The sequence below is a fragment of the Rhagoletis pomonella genome, unplaced genomic scaffold (genome assembly GCF_013731165.1).
Source record: "Rhagoletis pomonella isolate Grant_MI unplaced genomic scaffold, Rhpom_1.0 Rhpom_scaffold_00002, whole genome shotgun sequence".
Classification (NCBI taxonomy): Eukaryota; Metazoa; Arthropoda; class Insecta; order Diptera; family Tephritidae; genus Rhagoletis; species Rhagoletis pomonella.
This window is the reverse complement of record NW_023458556.1, coordinates 56,629,553-56,647,444: the sequence shown is the minus strand read 5'-3', so window position 1 is coordinate 56,647,444 and position 17,892 is coordinate 56,629,553. Positions and strand designations below refer to the sequence as shown.

The window sequence follows — 17,892 nt, the reverse complement described above, 5'->3', positions numbered from 1 at the left end:
TCTCTTTTAGTGAGCGCATTTTGCTTACGCTCTGGCATTTTGACACTATTCAGATTTTAGTCCAAAAAGATAAGGAATGAACCTAATAATAAAAGGTTAGATAATTATTGACAACTGGGGTTTGACACTCCCTTACAAAAGGACGCATTTACGAAGGACGGAGAAAGGGGCAGAATGAAATCTCTTGGTGCGAAAATGGTAGTAGAAAAGTACGCAAAGTAGGCAATTAGTAGTGAAATTCCTTTTGTACATTCTAATTTATTTGCAGGAAATCTGGCATTTTAAACGAAATGTTGAAGGCATATATGTAATACTCCTATATTGGCAGTAAGAGCTAGTACCGTCCGAAAACACTACAGTACAGATATATCAATAAACACGTACGAAAGAAAAGGAACACATACGTTTATAAATAAACATGTACACAACACATCTACAAAAACGGCACTCAAGTACACAATACATTGACAAAAACGGTACTAGACTGTCTCGCTTTGATTTCGGAATGCTTACACATTGAGAAGTTAGCTTACTGCCAATATAGAAGTATTACATATATGGTTGAAGGTAATATTGATATATCTACGTAAATTACGTAATTTATGTGCTATTTAGCTGTATAAAAACTGCAAAATGACTCAGTGCGCGCTTCCACTTCGCAGCGCCTGGGTTCAAGCCCTGGTCAAAGCAACATCGCAAAAATTTAGAGAAAAGGTTTTTTCTTAACAGCGGTCGCCCCTCGGCAGGCAATGGCAAACCTCCGAGTGTATTTCTGCCATGAAAAACAGCTTCTCATAAAAATACAATCGCCGTTCGGAGTCGGCGTAAAACTGTAGGTCCCTCCGCCTTGTGTAACAACATCAAGGCGCACGCCACAAATCGGAGGAGAAGCTCGGCCAAACACTAACATATGTGTAAGCGCCAATCTATTATTATTATTATAATAAAATTAAAATAAGACTACTATGAGATTGATGTAAACATCCAGTGCTTATGTTTTCATCAGTTAAATATGCTTCATATGCATATACAAATAAACATATTGCACAAAAGCTTATACTTTTATTTCACACAAAGCTACACTGTTTCCATGTAAATTTGCGAAGAAGCAACACGGTGCCACTGCTAAGGGAGCGGTGCGAGAGAGACAACTGTCAGTTTATCGAACCATGTATTATTGAATCATGCCGTGGTACGATTCGGAATTCGCTCTCCAAGTAATTCGTGAATTACCCAGTTTCCACGCCACACATTAGCAATTCGTTTGGCAGCTCTACTTGTTCTTGTTCTTCGCCATTTTTTATTATTTTGGTATGCTGCAAATATCGAAGATGAGGCAAAAATTTAAGTTATCATCAAAGATTTTCATTTATGTAGAGAATATTTTATTAATTAATTTTCCAGCAAAAAGTGCCAGCAAATGTGACCAGGCCGGTGAAGGCTTCGATATATTTCCGATAAATAATAGATAAGGCACCGATCCTTTCGTCATTAGCATCCGCATTTGAATTTATGCGATTTTTCAAATCATTTTTTCGCTGTAGCTATTTTGCGTTTTTGAGACTTTTAATTACTTTTTTCAGTGTGAAGGATGCTTCTGATAAATGATTAAGTAAGTAAGGGATAAAGGGATAAATTTAGCAGTTTATCCGCATTCTTTCATGAACGCACCTTGGTAAATAATTGCACAAAATTGTTTATTATTTAACCAGATAGGCTTATTACGTTTCATTCTTACCTCATCCATTTTGCTAATTTGCTTTTAATGTGTTCATAGCAAAAACGACCATCTGGCAGTCTATCAGGGTTGAATTTTGCTGAAATTAATACATTTATCCACCAAAATCGTTTAATAAAGTAATTGACTTTGGTTAAATAGATGTCCATACAAAGTTTGACAGTTCATTTATCAAATTCATAAATTTATTATTTTATCAAGTTTATCAACAGCTAATATATTAGTGTTTGGCCGAGCTTCTCCTCTGATTTGTCGCGTGCGCCTTAATGTTGTGTCGACTCTGAACGGCGATTGTGTTTTTATGAGAAGCTGTTCTTCAATTTCAAGCGGCCTATATACGAGACCTATATTCAGATACATTTTTTTTTATTTTGGTATCGATATTTTGAATATCGAGTCTTTTTATTCTGATATTATGGGTATCCGATATTTATAAAACGAAACTTTAAATGAGTACCATATCGATACTTTCGGTTCGATATCGTATCCCTAGTCGGACCGATGGCAGAGGAGTGTTAGTTGAGTGAAGTTTGTTTTTGAAGGGGTGGTTGGTGTCGTGCGGGGAGTCTCGAAATGCCGGAAATCATTGGGGATATTGAGTACGAGTCAACACAGGTAGCTGTTGAGGCGACGACAGTTTCCAGAGCGCAACTGGTCCAAGGTAACGCGCGTCTCTCTAAGAAGTTGAAGCCTTTTATGCGACGTATATACTAACTAACTTTTAAAATTAATTGTATGTAAATGTTATTTAAAAAAAAATATATATATATTTTTTGTTTAAGTATTTTCTGACTAAAGATATAAAAACGTTTATAAATTATATACATAAATGAATGCCAAATTTGTTACCTTTATTTTGACGTCATTTCATTTTTAATAGGTAATGCTGTTAAGAATTTATTAATATTTAAAAAATCAAAAAATTAAGCTTTAACGATTGATATCTTCTCTATTTTTAACTTACGCCAGATAATTTTAAAATTAGCAGAAAAATTTCTATCGAGCCACATTTTGCGTTTTTGTATAGCAAGATTGTTGATATTCTAAACTCATATGCACGGAACGACATACATCGAGTGGAAAATTTTCGATGCATCGAAGCAAAACATGGATATTTGCGATGCATCGATATTTTTTCGGTACCCCTATTTGTATTGTAAACTCCGAATTTAGTACCATTTTCCACACTATTCTGAAATACTTTGTTCGCTCCTCTAATTACGATCGCCAATTACCCCATTACCACGGGCGCATTCTTAATTCGATTGGACTGTTCCGTCTCTGTGTTTTGTTTTTTCTTTCTTCGCCACAAAATTGATGCAAAATGTTAGTAATTGCTATGTATTTATAAATTTCCGTATTCAATTGTTGATGTACACATGTATAAGCTTTATTTTTTGCACTCAGAAAAGGTGCCAGCTTTGATTTACGAACTGGTTTTGATAAATTCCCGATAAAAATTAGAGACGGCAGCGATTTGTTCAAAACCACCAAGATATCGAGACTAGGTGGATCGGAAACTCGGCCTTTCCGACTACCCAAGCACATTAAAACCCTTAGATAATAAACAATAATTGGGCGGATTGGAAACTAGGCCTTTCCGACCGTCACGAAAACGCGACTGGGTGGATCGGAAACTCGGCCTTTCCGACCACCCAGGAGATATCAAGATACGGAGTAACCCAAAAAGTATAGCGCGGATTGGAAACTCGGCCTTTCCAGCCGTTTACATAACTTCCGGACAATTGCACGCTTTTATATCGATATAAAATAATTGCAGTGATAAAGGGTAGTTAGAGTGTGAATTACGAATTAGAGAGCGAACTACGTAATTTGGGTGGCGTGAGAAAGCCGTATAAGAGCAGAGTTCAGAGTTAAACTCCAGTTAACGGCTCAACGTGAACATAGTATTACCATTCGTTAGATCAGCTGTTTCTTAGTACTGCCGTATTTTATTCTAAAATCAATTATAAATTTTTTTATGACATTGGGCAAGTCCGATTTGGCGAGGAACAGTCAGATATCGAGAAGAAAATATGTGAAAAGCTGGAAAAAATATAAATAAACGTAAGAATTTTGCAATGGAAGGCGAAAAAATTTTAATGGCTGCAGGCGTAACTGTCGCTGCGGTTGTCGGAGCATTTGTTTTTTGGGGTCCTTCAGGTAACTTTAGTAATTGGCGTAAATATGCGACTTCCCAAATTTCCTTTTCCTTTAATACATTTATTTATGCATGCTTCTAGGTTCCTCACGTTTGCGACAACGAAGGGGCCAAATTGCAGGGCTGCATAATTTCGGACAAACTTGTTTTTTAAATACGTTGCTTCAGTCACTAGCCGCTTGTCCCCAATTTATAGCTTGGTTGCAGTTATATAACAACGCCAACTCGGACCGGAAGAGTCTGATATCATCCCTGTTGAATACTCTTGAAGTAATAAATGGCACTCACTCTACTCTGAGAGGGGATCCCTATTCTCCAGGTGCTGTTATGCGCGCCCTTCATGCTCTGGGCTGGGTTATACCACAAGAAGAACATGATGCCCATGAGCTATTCCATGTAATGCTGGCGTCTCTTGAAGAAGAGGCTTTGAGACCAAAGAAGGTGGGATGTCTTTCAGATGCATTACCCGCAACCCTAGGTGGTGGGGATGGAGATCAACCCAACAGACCATCAAGCGCTATGTTAACGGATTTTCTGAATACCGACTACGATGAGTCAACTAACTTAACTCGTTTGGTACGTTCTGAAGCACATACACCAGATTCACCATCTTCAGTATGCGAGCGTGAGATGTGCCCCGGTGAGGGCGCAGGTACTTGTACATCTCCAACTGAAGTAATGGAGTTTGATCCGCTAGCATCTCCAGTGTTGGGTGGAGAACGAGCTAGTCGAGCACGTACAGCACAAATAAATAGGCGTCAGTGGCCTGAAGCCTTAAACAAACGTGTTTCCACATCATGTCGGTCCTTAGAGCGTCTAAGTCGTGGTCCAGGAAGGGTATCTGTAAGTTTAACGGGTATATTCAAAACGAACAATACTCATTTAGTTAATAATTACAGATTTGGTCCGATCAAATGCCAGCTCAAGTTTCGATACCTTTCCAAGGTGCAATGGGCACACAAATTGTATGCAACGGCTGCGGATTTAAGGTATGAAGAAAATATCACAAATAACTACATACGTTCGTTTTAAACGTTTCTTTCCAGTCCACTGTACGTTATGACAAGTTTGACAGCATTACATTGAATTTGCCACCTCAACGTCGATCAGGTCTCAGCTTGGGACACTTGTTGAGCGAATACATAACGTCTGAAGAATTGAATGATGTAAAATGTGAATCCTGTAATGAAACCACCAATCACACAAAATCACTGACTTTCGCCAAATTGCCGGGTTGTCTCTGTATACATATTGCCCGAACAGTATGGCTGCCAACTGGTCAAATTTGTAAGCGCCAGGATTATGTCCATTTTCCTGAAAGTTTGTCAATGGCACCATACAGCTTTGTTCAGCCGCATTTGAATAGTCAAGTGAGTACCAAATCCCGATCACAACTAATAAATACTAAAACAAATGGAAAAATTAACATACAATTTTTATTATATGTATGTATGTACATTAAAAAAAAAATCTTTACAGGCCGGCACCCCATGGGGATCGACAATGTCACTTTTCTCTTCTAGTCTACCCATGAACAGTTTGGGTGGCAGTGGCATGGATTCATATAGCAGTGCTTTTGGTGCAATGTTTCCCAAAAATCTGTACAGACTTTTAGCCGTTGTTGTCCACTCGGGTGAAGCAAGCAGCGGCCACTTCGTAACTTACCGTAGAGGAGCTTTGAGAAATGCACATCGGTAGGCAATATTGATCATTTCATCGTAAATTGTTCTAATTTTGGTTTATTTTTTATCTCCCTAGTTGGTTTTACACCTCAGACACTGTTGTGCGTGAAGTTTCCATAGAGGAGGTGCTTAGCGTACCAGCATATTTACTCTTTTATGACCGTGGCCCGCAGCGACGCTAAAGTGTTTATTGGGGAGGGTGGGAAACTCGTTAATTTTGATACTAAAAACTAGTTGCTAAAGTCATTCATAACTTAAGCTAATTATAAAAAAGCCTGGTTGCTGTAATGTGTAGTAGCAAAAAATATAATTTTTATCAATCGCAGAGATCTGCTGCTTATAAATGTCAACCTATTAGTTGTGATAGTAGTACTGATAAATACACATATTAGTGCATGTGCATTAGACCACGTCAAAATAAAAAAATATCCCGCAATGCGACCGGCATAAGACTCAAATTTTAGCATTTGATATAGTAATGATCCTCCATGAATCTCCCATCTCTAGGGCAATTGTAAGAGGTCACGCGTCGAGCATTTAGTTTTCCCATAGGAATTTCATGTAAGAAAATGAGTACTTTTTGAGGTCAATATAATTTTCTAGGATCAGTGATAACGCCCGAAACTATAAGAATACATTGATTACATGTCACTTAAGTACTATGCAGGATTAGATTATTTAAATTCCTAAGTTATCCTTTTTTAATACTTTGCTCTATTTGGGTCAAACAAATCAAGTATATAAAATTTATTTTATTTTTTGTTAATTTAAGGAATCTGAGCAATGCATACTACTTAAATGGCATGTAATCAATGTATGTATTCTTACAGTTTCGAGCGTTTTCATTGATCCTAGAAAATTATATTTACCTCAATTTCTGAGGTGTTTTTCCGGTGGGAAAACTAAATGCTCAACGCGCGGATCTTACAATTGTCCTAGAGAGGGGAGATTCATGGAGGACCATTACTATACCAAATGCTAAAATTTGAGTCTTATGCCGGTCGCATTGCGGTATTTTTTTTTTTTTTGACGTGGTCTAATCTGCATACATAACTTAGCTACACATCCCCTACGCAGCATTTTTTGATAATTTTATAACTTAATCGGAGCTATTGGTGAATCAATCGTTTTCCGATTTTCATGAAATCTAAGAAAACGCTAACATTTCATCCAAATTGTTGCAAAGGAACACTTGTCTATTCAAAGTACTTATGAGTTATGTTGGCATGTAGGTATTCAGATTCAATGAAGCGTTTCAGTAGATTTCACGAAGAATCGGACACGATCGTTCGGTAGGAGCGCCTAATATCAAAATGTCATGGACAAAATATTAAAAGCTCAATATTTTCAAAAGTGCCATTTTGACTAGTCGATTTATTCATGGCAGATATGGGTTGCCAATAATTTATTAAACTATGAAAATTAAATATTTTTATGTACTGTTAATTACGCTGAATAAGTTACTTTTTATTTGCATATAATTTCATCATGTTATCTTTAACAGCATTTACTACTCAATCGATGCATTACACGTTTTTTATAAGTAGATTTAAGTTATTTATTTTGCAGTTGAGAGTTTAACCACAACAAAGGTCGTGGAAAGTTTTACTCTACAATGAAGTGTTTAAATTTAAAGCATTTTTTAGGTTAACGAACTTATTTTGCAACATCCGTAGAACTATATAAGATTTATAAATAAATTGAAACAAAATGCTTATTATAAAAGATAACAACCCTTTCTTCAGGCGCACTATTAATGTTTATGCAAACGGAATGGCCAATCATAATATTAATAATTGAGAACATATAGAAGGGTATCAATCTACTTTACTACATTACAATATGCGAATACTTAATCTCTCATATATTACTAAATAAGATTCTCACAATTCGAAATAAACACATATCATGTATTTTTTATTGCTTGTTCGGGATGATATATATTACCTGGGCCTTTAATGATTTGAACATAGCCATTAAAATCAGTTGCATATAAATTTTTGGATACGCTGGGTATTTGCTGTGCTTTACATAAAGCATCCTGTTGACGTTTTGGTGCTCTAATTGGCATCCATACGCTGACTGGTGTTTTATTCGATACCATCATGCTTCGTACAGCTACATTCAACGCTGTGGGTGCTAATGTTTCCTCACGATATTCGGTGATAATGTTATCAGAAATGCTTAGCATATTTGCTGCCTCAATAACGTGTTCAATATCGGCAAAATGTGGAAGATAATTAGCATGTATAAGATCAATAAAACGCTTTGGTTCTGAAGCAAATGTTTCGCTAATATCTTCTGGAGTGTGCACGAAATTGCCGTTAGGTAGACCTAGAACACCAAAAAGTATGTTAGTGGTCAAATTCGAAAATATTTCGACATAGATTTAATGAAAATAAAAATGGATACCTACGCTTCGGGTTAAACACTCGTCCTAAAGCATGCATCATTGTTACCGATTCATCACGCCAAATTGTTTTAAGCTTAGACACTTGCTTCTTAGATTTTCCTTTATTATCACCTGACTCCACACGCTCTGTAGGCAGAGTCGTAGTTCCTATATTAAATTTACACATTTTAAAATGTTAAATTTCTTTTACTAGTTTATAATTTTTCGTTAGTTACCTTTCAATGACCCAAAGTGCAGATTTATTAAAGCATTGCGAATGTCACCTTGCGCGGCAAATATAATGGAGTCTATAACATTTTGCGAAGGGACTTTGTAGATATCTACTATTTGCGGCTCCTTCATTAGGGTACAAAATCTCTTCATTGCCTTTTGTAAAAGAGTCAACGCAATCGGGTTAAAAGAAATATGGTTTATATGAAACTTATTTTTAAGCTGCTCGGTGAAGATGTTGTAACTTATATTAAGGGAACGAGTTTTTGAATCAGTTACTATGAATATAAGTGGCGATTTTCCAAACTTTGAAAACTCACTAAAAAACATAGGTATTTGTTTAGCATCCATAATACAAATTTTAAAGTTCATTACTTACTCTAAAATACTTTCAAGAGTTTCGGCACTTGAAAGTATTAGGTTGGGAAAGTCCTCCACTAATACCAATCGTTTTTCACCGCCCAGTAAGGATTTATATCGAGAGGAGCGAAACAAAAATGACTTAAAGTTTTCTATTTGGGATCCTATGTAGCTAGCTGTTTGGTCTCCTAAAGTATTGACTAAATCACGGTCTACTGGGTTAATCCATTCCTGCAATTCATATTTTAGTGACCGTGCCAAAACGCGTACTGCCGCAGTCTTCCCTGAACCTGATGGTCCCGTAAGTAGGCATATCTGTGCAGGATGCTGTTTACGTACGACTTCACAATGCAAAAGCCAGTTTTGCAATTCTGTCAGTTTTTTCGGATGCACCGCGACATCTTCACTTTTTACTGGCTCGAATGTATCAATCCAGTTGGAATTAGTTTTGTAAGATTTAGATACAACTGTGGATACCTGAAGGTTTTGAGGAGTTGGTGACTTATTAACGTTTACATTTTTGTTATCAGCACAGCTACCAGCATTTACCGCATCCTCTTTATCAGCAGAGGTCTCAAACGTAGATTGATGTGAAAAAGCCGAATTGTTCCAAGCTCGCTAAATTGATTAAAAAATCTTAAATAGTCAAATAACATATACTAAACCGATTTTTACTTTACGCGTTGTCGGCTTCATCGTCTCCAAAACATTTTATTTGTAAATATAAACAAAAGAGGGTATATTTTCCCCAAAATAATCTGCGTTTGAATATTTCCGAATTCCGAATTTGGGAAAGATTAAAATTTATCGATATAACAGGGTAGACGATATAATATTGTTTTTAATCGATATATTATACCTAATGCTTGAAACACATTGAAAACCATGTGCCACGGGCCGCAGCTTCCAATTTTATCTTCATTATCTAATACCCGTCGGGGTCAAATTCTCTTTGGTCTTAAAATGCATCGAGAAGCTTAATGCCCTTGCTGAGCGCAATACAATCCAGCTAAAATAGGTACCAGGGCACATGTGTGCCGAGGGAAACAAAGAGGTCAATCAGCTGGCCAGACTGGCGGCTGCCTTGACGCCGATATGACCGGAGCCCTTTTCCTTGCAGTGGGTCCCAGCACGATAAAGGAGGCGCTCAACAACGTTCCCACGACAGTCGGGTCTACGTAACCGGAACGACCCAGATTTATATCTGGTCAAGGACTGTCACTCCAGCAACACTCCCCAAAATGTCTTTGGGGAATTTGTATGCTGCTACAACAACAACAACAGGCGCTCAACAAGGAAAACAACAAACTGAGGGAACTTCATTGGCGAGACTTCGTCAAGCCAAGAGCCTATTAGAGTTTAAAATCGAAAGAGATACAGGCTAGTTATAAACCTCCCCAAGTAGAGGCTAAGAATAATAACAGGTATTTTGACGGGTAATTGCAGGCTCAGAGGCCACTTGTTTAGTCTGGGAATATGGTCAAGCGACTTATGTCGCTTCTGTAACTGTGACACCAGTGCACCTTCTCCTTGAGTGTGAGGCCGTTTCACGAAGAAGGGAGAGGTGCATAGGACATATCGCATGCCGTCTACAAAATAGTCACAACTCAAAATAATACGTTTGTCAGAAAATGCGAGAAGCTATTTCTTAGCACATGATAATCATATGGGCAGAGGCGACTTTACCTTAGGTTTTTTTAACAAATTATAACAAAAATTTGCGCCAGCTTTTTCTGAAAGGTAAATAAAAGCTTTGCGTACATTTTTAGCGCATAATCTCAAAAATTCCAAATTTTGAGTTGCGAATCTTTTGAAACGGTGTGCGATATATGGCCAAGTGAAGAGCACATATGTACATTCCCTGCCCCCGGGATCCCTTCTAAAATTCTTGGAGTCTCTGAGGCTGGATTCAGTGTTGTGATAAGCTCGGGGCACAATAGACCTACTGGTCGCATTTCTTACTCTACTCATCTATCTATCTATTTATCTCACTATCTATCTAAAGGCCGATCCACATAGAACTTTCGCGTTGGCTTTGGCGCTGGCGTATCAATAATTGCATGAAAAATGATATTTCTGCCCGCATTTGACAAAAAAGGAAACATATTTCCCATAATTTCAATTATATGCAACAGCTGACAAACGACGCATGCGAAAAGTTGAGAGTTGGGCGAATGTATACAAGGTTGTGTCGCTAGATCAGCTGATTTCTTCGCCTTACATGTATTTTGTTTTTGCTTTTACTGATTTGACAGCACACGCATCAAAAGCAAAAACAAAATACATGTAAACTTTGGGGCGAATTGAGATTTGACATAACACCCGTAAAACTATGTTCACATATCAATATTATCTCAATCAAAGCTCGTTTTTTAATCACCCCGTTTACACAGGCAAATCTCAGATTATTAGCCGTCAAATTTGTTGTGCTTGTTATTCTCACATCTCAAGGAAAAGTTATGTTTCTTCTCTGTGCCACCGTGATCACGTTTTTCTGCTATAATAAGCAATATAAATATATTTTAACTTAACATTTTATTAAAAATACCTTTACAAACCTCTTTTACTTGCTAGCGTACATTTTTGTTTACTTTTACATTTGGCATTTCTTCTCTCTTTCGCAAAAACAATCGATAAAACTAGGACGGACACCGAAAAGTTATCGGTTAAATCTGAGATTATTTTATAATTACAGATTAACAAGGGACGAATTTTATATGGATAATCTCTTGTTATAATTACAGATTAGGGTGTTAAGCTCGAAAATGAGGATAATCTACTTATATGTGAACCTAGTATTATACAAAATACATTTGGTTGTTGGTTTTATATTCTTGGTATCACCTTGTATAAATTCGTCTTGGGAATACCCCTAGGGAAGCGGAAAGCGACAAAGAGCATAGCGACGAAAAAAAACTCCCTTAGCCACCGGAGGGAATTTCCCTGATCTCTTACGTTGAGAATTGTTCGATATTGGCGTCTGGGAGTGGAATTCATGACCGCTGTGCGAAAGTAAACGGCTATCTCTCCGAACTTTCTTGCTTTTTCACTTCAAGGAGCATAACACTATCCCCATCGAAATCAACGGCGACCTTCTTCACCACCTGCACGAGGAGGTCTGGCTTCAACTAGGCATTCACGTTGATGGCACACCAATTCCGAAGTCAAAAATTCAGGGGTTACCTTTGATAGCCTGCTACCCTTCTCTGCATACGCAGCCGCAGGATCGTCCCCCAGACTTATCAGAGGGCATCTTTTCTTGTACATTGATGCGGTCCGGACATACATTGCCCAACCACTGTACCCGACCTACGGAACAGTGATCAACAGCATTTACAGGGAGTCAGTCACCACCTATCAAGACTCGGAGCCCACGATTACGTTCCCACGACAGTCGGGTCTACGTAACCGGAACGACCCAGATTTATATCTGGCCAAGGACTGTCACTCCAGCAACACTCCCCAAAATCTCTTTGGGGAATTTGTATGCTGTTACAACAACAGCAACAACGACTCGGAGCCCAATCGTTCCCAAGGCAGTAGGGTCTACGTTACTCCAGCAACACTCCCCAAAAACTCTTTTAGAAATTGTGTATGCTGTTATTCGGAAGCCAAACACTTTCGCGTTACTTTCGCCCAGTTACGCTCTAGATATTGTAGCCGTCTCAACAGCTACCGGTTCAGCCTCGACCCGTGTTCTTAGTAAGTATCCGGCATGTGGAGATTCCGCATATGACACCAGCTACCTCTTCATATGCCAGCTCAATCCTACTCAACTAACACCTCTCTCTTTTGGTCTGACCCCTTCGAAACAGCCCATTCCTTGGGCCTACCGTTAGTTCAGCTTAACGACAACGATTGATGGACTAACCGAATAGGGCGGGGCTTAGTAGTGCCGCTACAACAACAACGAAAACAAAAAATCGTATTCTTCGCTGATAGCTGCAATAATATTTTGTATTTCAAATATACGTATACAAAAAAACATTTAAACTGCACATTCCAAAGACGAACATTGGTACATTTTCGAAATCAAGCGCGATCGGGCGGTTGTTAGCATTTATGTACTCTGATCAGCCTAGAGATTTGGGTGAGCAACATTTTTGTTCCCAAGGGTCTAGGTGAGGGGTATGTTTCTTATTGTTTAAGCTGAAATTAGTCGAGAACGCAGAACGTATACTTAAACGCAGTCTGTATACGCAGAATTTTGTCGATTACTGGAGCCCTCAGTGTTGCTTACTACACTGTTGCCACTCATCAATCCCTTTTCATAAACTTACCTTTTCAACTACAATTTTTCGTGCTATAATAGATTTTAGCTAAATATAAACTACTTAGTTTTCAACAAAAACCTTATTCAATAGTAAATTTCAAATATTTTAAACATATTTTGAATAGGAACTTATAACTTTTTTACCATCTGTAAAACTGACGAAGTGGCAATCATCTAAAGAAGAAGAAATCAGCTGACACGGAAAAATCTAAATTCCACAGATTTCTGCGCTGCGGGCTACAACTACAGAAAAATTGTGCGGTGTTGAGTTTTCATTTACATGGCGCTTTGGTAAGACAGATCGTGTCAGCTGACTCGGGTTTACGTTCTTGACTAATTTCAGCTTTAAGAAATGTATGTTTAAATAAAGAAACTTCGTATACATATTTTGCCATTATATCAATTACTTCTTTGTAGACTTTTGTAAGTTTACAGAAAACCATCTTTGGAGAATATTGACTTTGTATACTTGGCAACTCTGCGTATTAGTATATCGGGAGTTTGCTCTGTGGAATTAAATCGCATAGCTGGACTAAAAATCGTTTAAAAAGTGTTAATAAATCTGATATATTTCGTTAAAAAGTGCTTAATATTGGGAGTAAATACTTCCCCCATCATATGAATATAAAGTTCATTGGGAAATGTACGCTTTTAACAAGTAATCACGAGATGAAAAATCTAAATTTCTGTAGTTCACATTTACTTTTCGGTGCAGTCGTTCTACAAATTTTCCGTCTGTGCGTGTGGTGGGTGTGAGCGGGATAGCAAAATGTGCGTGCGTGCGTAAAAAGTGCCAAAGTGGAATTAAAAATACACAAAATGAGTGAATACTTAATTTGAGAAAATATCATTTGAAAGATTTGCATTATAATCAAAAAAGTTCGTGTAATTAATGCAGTCAATCCCACCAGCAATTTATGTTTGTTTTTGATCTCCTACCTGATACATTTTCTATAGGCTAGTCCGCTTCCACCTTTTTTTGTAAATTTTAAGTCTGGTTTTATCAAGTAGTTTGCTTTGTCGTTCATTCTTAAATACATACAAGCGGACAGTAGAGAATGCCAAACGTAGGAATGTGTGGAAGGAAATGTGCATAAATAAAATAGCGTTGAGCTTTTTTTGTTTGACAGAATATGTAATAAGTATATATTTTAAAAAATGCTTTCGTTATATATTAATTAGTCTAATAGGATTTTGAAAACCCACTTGTGATTTAATATCCAAACCAAATAAGATTCTATTCCTTTGTGTTTAATTTTAATCCTTTGCAAACGACGTATTTACTATGCACAAACATAACAGTAATATTTTCCATGAGATAACCAATTAGCTAATTGTAAATGTTTTTTTGAAAGATGGCAACCCCGAACGTGCAGTTGTCGCATTTTCCAAATCTGTACTTTCCACCGGCTTCGTTGTTTTTGTCTATGCACTATTTGTCCAACGTCTGTTATGAAGTGAAACACACGACAGGGACAAATGGTGTTGCACAGAATAATTTTGCAAACGTGTGAATTAAAGTCAGCCAAATGTCTAAATGAAATAGATGGCTAGCAAGAAAGGGAGGTCCGACGAATACGAAAATATAAAAAAAACAGTATGAGAAAGATGAAAAGCTAAGAGAATGTTAACAAAGATGAACCAAGTGAAAAGAAGAGGAAATCAAAAAACCAACAAGAAAGACAAAAGAAGAGGAGACAATGAAACGAATGAATCTGAGTTTTACATGTATTTTCATACATTTTCGAATAAAAGACTTTTGGTGTAATAAATTTGTCAAAGCTTAAAATTTTTAAAGGGTGGTCGGAATTTTGAAAAGTTGTAAGCTTCTAAATAAAAGATAAATTTTTGATAAATGTGAAGATATGAAACAGTTGAAAACTAAAGGCAATAAACGATACGAAGTCACAGAACATTTTGACAATTTGGTCACAAGCGACTCGAGGAGGTTACTCGTCGTGTTCGGTCCAAATGAGTGTAGAAAGTGCAGCAAGGAGCGCGGTGGTGTAGAGCAGAACAGGGCAGAGAAAAGCAAATAAATGAAGGCACATCAAAGATGTGAATAAGAGTATGGAGTAATGTGTGAAAAGTGGAAAATTTGCACAATAAAGTTTCTTAAAAAATCAATAAAAATATAAGGAGCAGAAAGTCAAGTTGAAGAATTAGTGAAAATAAAAATTTATCTTGAGCGGCGAAAGCATAATCGATTTTGTTGCTGACGCGATTAGCAACGCAGGGAAGAAAAAAGCAGTAAGAGTTTTTGGTGTCATCGATTTTGCCAACCAAAGGATATTTGACTGCTTTTCTTCTTCCAATACGACTATAGTCTAATAAATTCTATATTGGAAACGCAGTTCGCAATGCTTTTGGAAGTGTATGTAAAAGGTCAAAGATCCACTAAAGGGTCTTAAGTACTCTTCGTACAGACCAAGGCTTTAATTGTAGCGTTGGCGTAGGCGGGTACTGCGCTAAACATTTACAATTGGCACAATATGGACCCGCACGAATTAAAGCCTCCTGGACCGGGCTCAATAACAAATAGCACAACTCATGCTGGGACAAGTGTTCCGCATGGACAGCATCAACAATTAGTTGGAAGTGGGGAGCAATTGAATCTACCACCGCCTTCTCCACAAACCAGCGGATCTAGTGGCATTAATGGTGCTGTTGCTCCTTTAGCAAGTTCAATATCATCTGCAAGCACATCCGTTAGCGGTTGTAGTGGCAACGTACGTGCATTATATGGCACCGTTGCTGGTCCAAGTAATACCAATAACGATGGAGACTCGGACACGGAATCTTTAGCAACCATGTCAGCGAAAGTTAAGGCTGCAGCTGCAGCAGAACAAAATCACACTCTGCCTGCCACCAATGGTCACAATAGTGGAGCGAGTACTGCCGTTAACAATCTGGGCTTGAATGCCAAACAGCAGAGGCAACAAAAAAGGCGCCGCGAAAGAGCACAAAGATTACAAGCGGAACGTGAAAACCGTTTTGCTAACACTGCAAATAACGTCCCTAATAGCGGCCTATTGTACCACGCCAGTAGCGCAGGAAGCATGGGCGAGGACAGTAACAACTCCAATGGGAACTTTACAAGTAGCAGTAATGGTAGTAATAATGTTATGCCTCCTACTGATAGCATTGCCTCGTTGCTTCTTAATCCTCCACATTCACCCGAGTGTAATTCTGGACTAATGGCTACTCCGAGCGATAGTGAAGGAGAGTCACTTGATGAAGATCTACTATCGACTTCTTCCTCTTCGACACTCCTTTTGCCCCGCGACAAACCCCCACCGCGGCCGCCACCTCCTGTTCGTCGAAAACTGCCGCGCTCACCTGTATTAGAAGAGGAGATCATTGACGGTTTTGCAATATTGGAGTTCAAGTCTTATGAGGACCTAGAGGTAAATTAAACTTTGCAAAAATGTCTAATTATAATCATAAATTCAAACAAAATATATTCATTATTGTAGTTCGCGATAAAATTAGGACAGAAGCGAAAAGAAAAGCGTCTGTCAGCATTGGAGGAATTAACTTGCACATACAGCATTGAGGAGACCAAAATGCCAAAGATTATAGATACAGGTCAGCCTCATCCCATACGAGGTAGCAGTGGACTAAACCTGCCTATAAATAATATAAAGGATGGAGGTCATAATATTCGAATGATGAGCAACAATATCATCAGCTCTAATTGTCATCCAGCACAGACTGTAACATCTTCCATAACTGCGACCGTTCCAGAATCTCCTCTAGATGTTATTGCGCCTGCATGGAAGAGCCAATATCAAAATTCCAATAACAATAATAATGTTGGAAGTAATTTAACAAATTTAAATAAAAATAAAAATAATTGTACCATCGTTGGAGGTAGCAACAACAACAACACATCAACCAATGTTGCGCCATCATCGTCGACGATATTAAATCATAATGGAAATAATTGCAGCAATAGCAATAACAACAGTGATGGAGCTGGAAGTAGCAGCAGCAGTAGCAGTAGTGGAATTGCCGACACAACATCCAGCAACATAAACAATACCGATGAAGATGCCATTATGACTTCAGCTGATGCAGTGGATGATAGTCGGAGCGTTTTGACTGCAATCGACAGTGGTGCGTCATCAGGAAGTTCCACAATGGCCGTAAACACAAAAGTCGAAGTAGCTTCTAAATCGAAAGAAAATAGCAGCATTAACACAAGAACCAGTTCTGCTCCCATGGACACTTCCAATATAATAAGTTCCGTATCGTCGCCAAACTGTACGATAACAGCGCCGCCGCCTGCTTCTCCATTAACAGCAAATACACATAGTTTGATGCCAGATAAGTGTAGCAGCGCCACTGCGTTGGGCAATAGTACACTACAAGGGAATCAAACTCAGCCCGTAACAGACCCTACACAAATTGGGGACGGTTATCGTAACGCATTGCTTTTAGAAGGAAAATGTGTTCCAATAAATTCGATGGCAAATAAGCCGCCACAGCCACTAGAAACAGCATTTGGGACGAATAGCGGCACAAACAGTTTAAAAACGTCAAATCCTTTTGTAAATGTGATGCCGAACGTAAGTAATATAAAATATGCTCGTTTATTCAATGCATAACTTTCAAAATGCTACAATTCGTTCCTCAGTCGTCAACGGTTCAAATGCTTAACAGCAACAACAGCAATTGTGAAATGACAACAGACATGCGAATATTGGGATCGACTTTGGCGCCAGTGATTGCAACAGCATCTCATCAATCAGCGCTAAAAATCACTCAAACACCACCAAATAAGGATGATGTATTTGATCGTATACGCGACGTAAGTATATAGAAGATTAATATTTTTTTTTTTAAATATATAAATTCCCAACTTTGTAAGTACCGCGTAGATCATCAAAAACTTCTTAGAAAAAATTTGTTGTTTATCGTGTTCATGTCAATATTTCTCCGCAATCACAATATGTTATTTCAATTTAATTTCTCCTACATTTTTAATGTGCAACTATACATATAGTACATATCGATGGTCCTGTGCAATAACGACACAATTCAAAATTCAAA

General features: G+C 38.0%; 4 protein-coding genes across 4 annotated transcripts in view; 3 read left to right on the top strand and 1 right to left on the bottom strand.

Annotated features, from left to right (window-relative positions):
- LOC118733842 (mucin-5AC-like) overlaps window positions 1-17,892 on the top strand; it is a 63,850-nt gene that overhangs the window by 2,462 nt on the left and 43,496 nt on the right. The window lies entirely within an intron of this gene.
- LOC118733843 (ubiquitin carboxyl-terminal hydrolase 30 homolog) lies at window positions 3,742-5,931 on the top strand. Its single transcript, XM_036463427.1, has 6 exons — window positions 3,742-3,901; window positions 3,982-4,742; window positions 4,799-4,888; window positions 4,946-5,269; window positions 5,379-5,593; window positions 5,658-5,931. Exons 1-6 carry the CDS (start codon window positions 3,820-3,822, stop codon window positions 5,761-5,763), a joined length of 1,578 nt encoding a protein of 525 aa, XP_036319320.1. The 5' UTR covers window positions 3,742-3,819; the 3' UTR covers window positions 5,764-5,931.
- LOC118733844 (cell cycle checkpoint protein RAD17) lies at window positions 6,596-9,361 on the bottom strand. The gene is made up of 5 exons (XM_036463428.1): window positions 9,240-9,361; window positions 8,584-9,182; window positions 8,210-8,523; window positions 7,998-8,141; window positions 6,596-7,915 (listed from the first exon to the last, which is right to left on the bottom strand). The coding sequence occupies exons 1-5, from the start codon at window positions 9,258-9,260 to the stop codon at window positions 7,488-7,490; spliced, it is 1,506 nt and encodes a 501-aa protein (XP_036319321.1). The 5' UTR covers window positions 9,261-9,361; the 3' UTR covers window positions 6,596-7,487.
- LOC118753888 (putative uncharacterized protein DDB_G0286901) overlaps window positions 15,330-17,892 on the top strand; it is a 15,445-nt gene continuing 12,882 nt past the window's right edge. Inside the window, exons 1-3 of the mRNA XM_036488766.1 lie at window positions 15,330-16,244; window positions 16,314-17,408; window positions 17,477-17,650. Of these exons, the coding sequence (XP_036344659.1) occupies window positions 15,330-16,244; window positions 16,314-17,408; window positions 17,477-17,650 (2,184 nt within the window). The remainder of the gene's footprint in view (window positions 16,245-16,313; window positions 17,409-17,476; window positions 17,651-17,892) is intronic.

Bases quoted from the DNA above. Each gene is read 5' to 3' on its own strand.
- LOC118733843 (XM_036463427.1), top strand. From the start codon at position 3,820: ATGGAAGGCGAAAAAATTTTAATGGCTGCAGGCGTAACTGTCGCTGCG. The intron at 3,902-3,981 runs GTAACTTTAGTA...GCATGCTTCTAG, and splicing joins TGTTTTTTGGGGTCCTTCAG to GTTCCTCACGTTTGCGACAA. The intron at 5,594-5,657 runs GTAGGCAATATT...TTATCTCCCTAG, and splicing joins GCTTTGAGAAATGCACATCG to TTGGTTTTACACCTCAGACA.
- LOC118733844 (XM_036463428.1), bottom strand. From the start codon at position 9,260: ATGAAGCCGACAACGCGTAAA. The intron at 8,524-8,583 runs GTAAGTAATGAA...TATGTTTTTTAG, and splicing joins ACTCTTGAAAGTATTTTAGA to TGAGTTTTCAAAGTTTGGAA. The intron at 8,142-8,209 runs GTAACTAACGAA...AATTTAATATAG, and splicing joins GCACTTTGGGTCATTGAAAG to GAACTACGACTCTGCCTACA.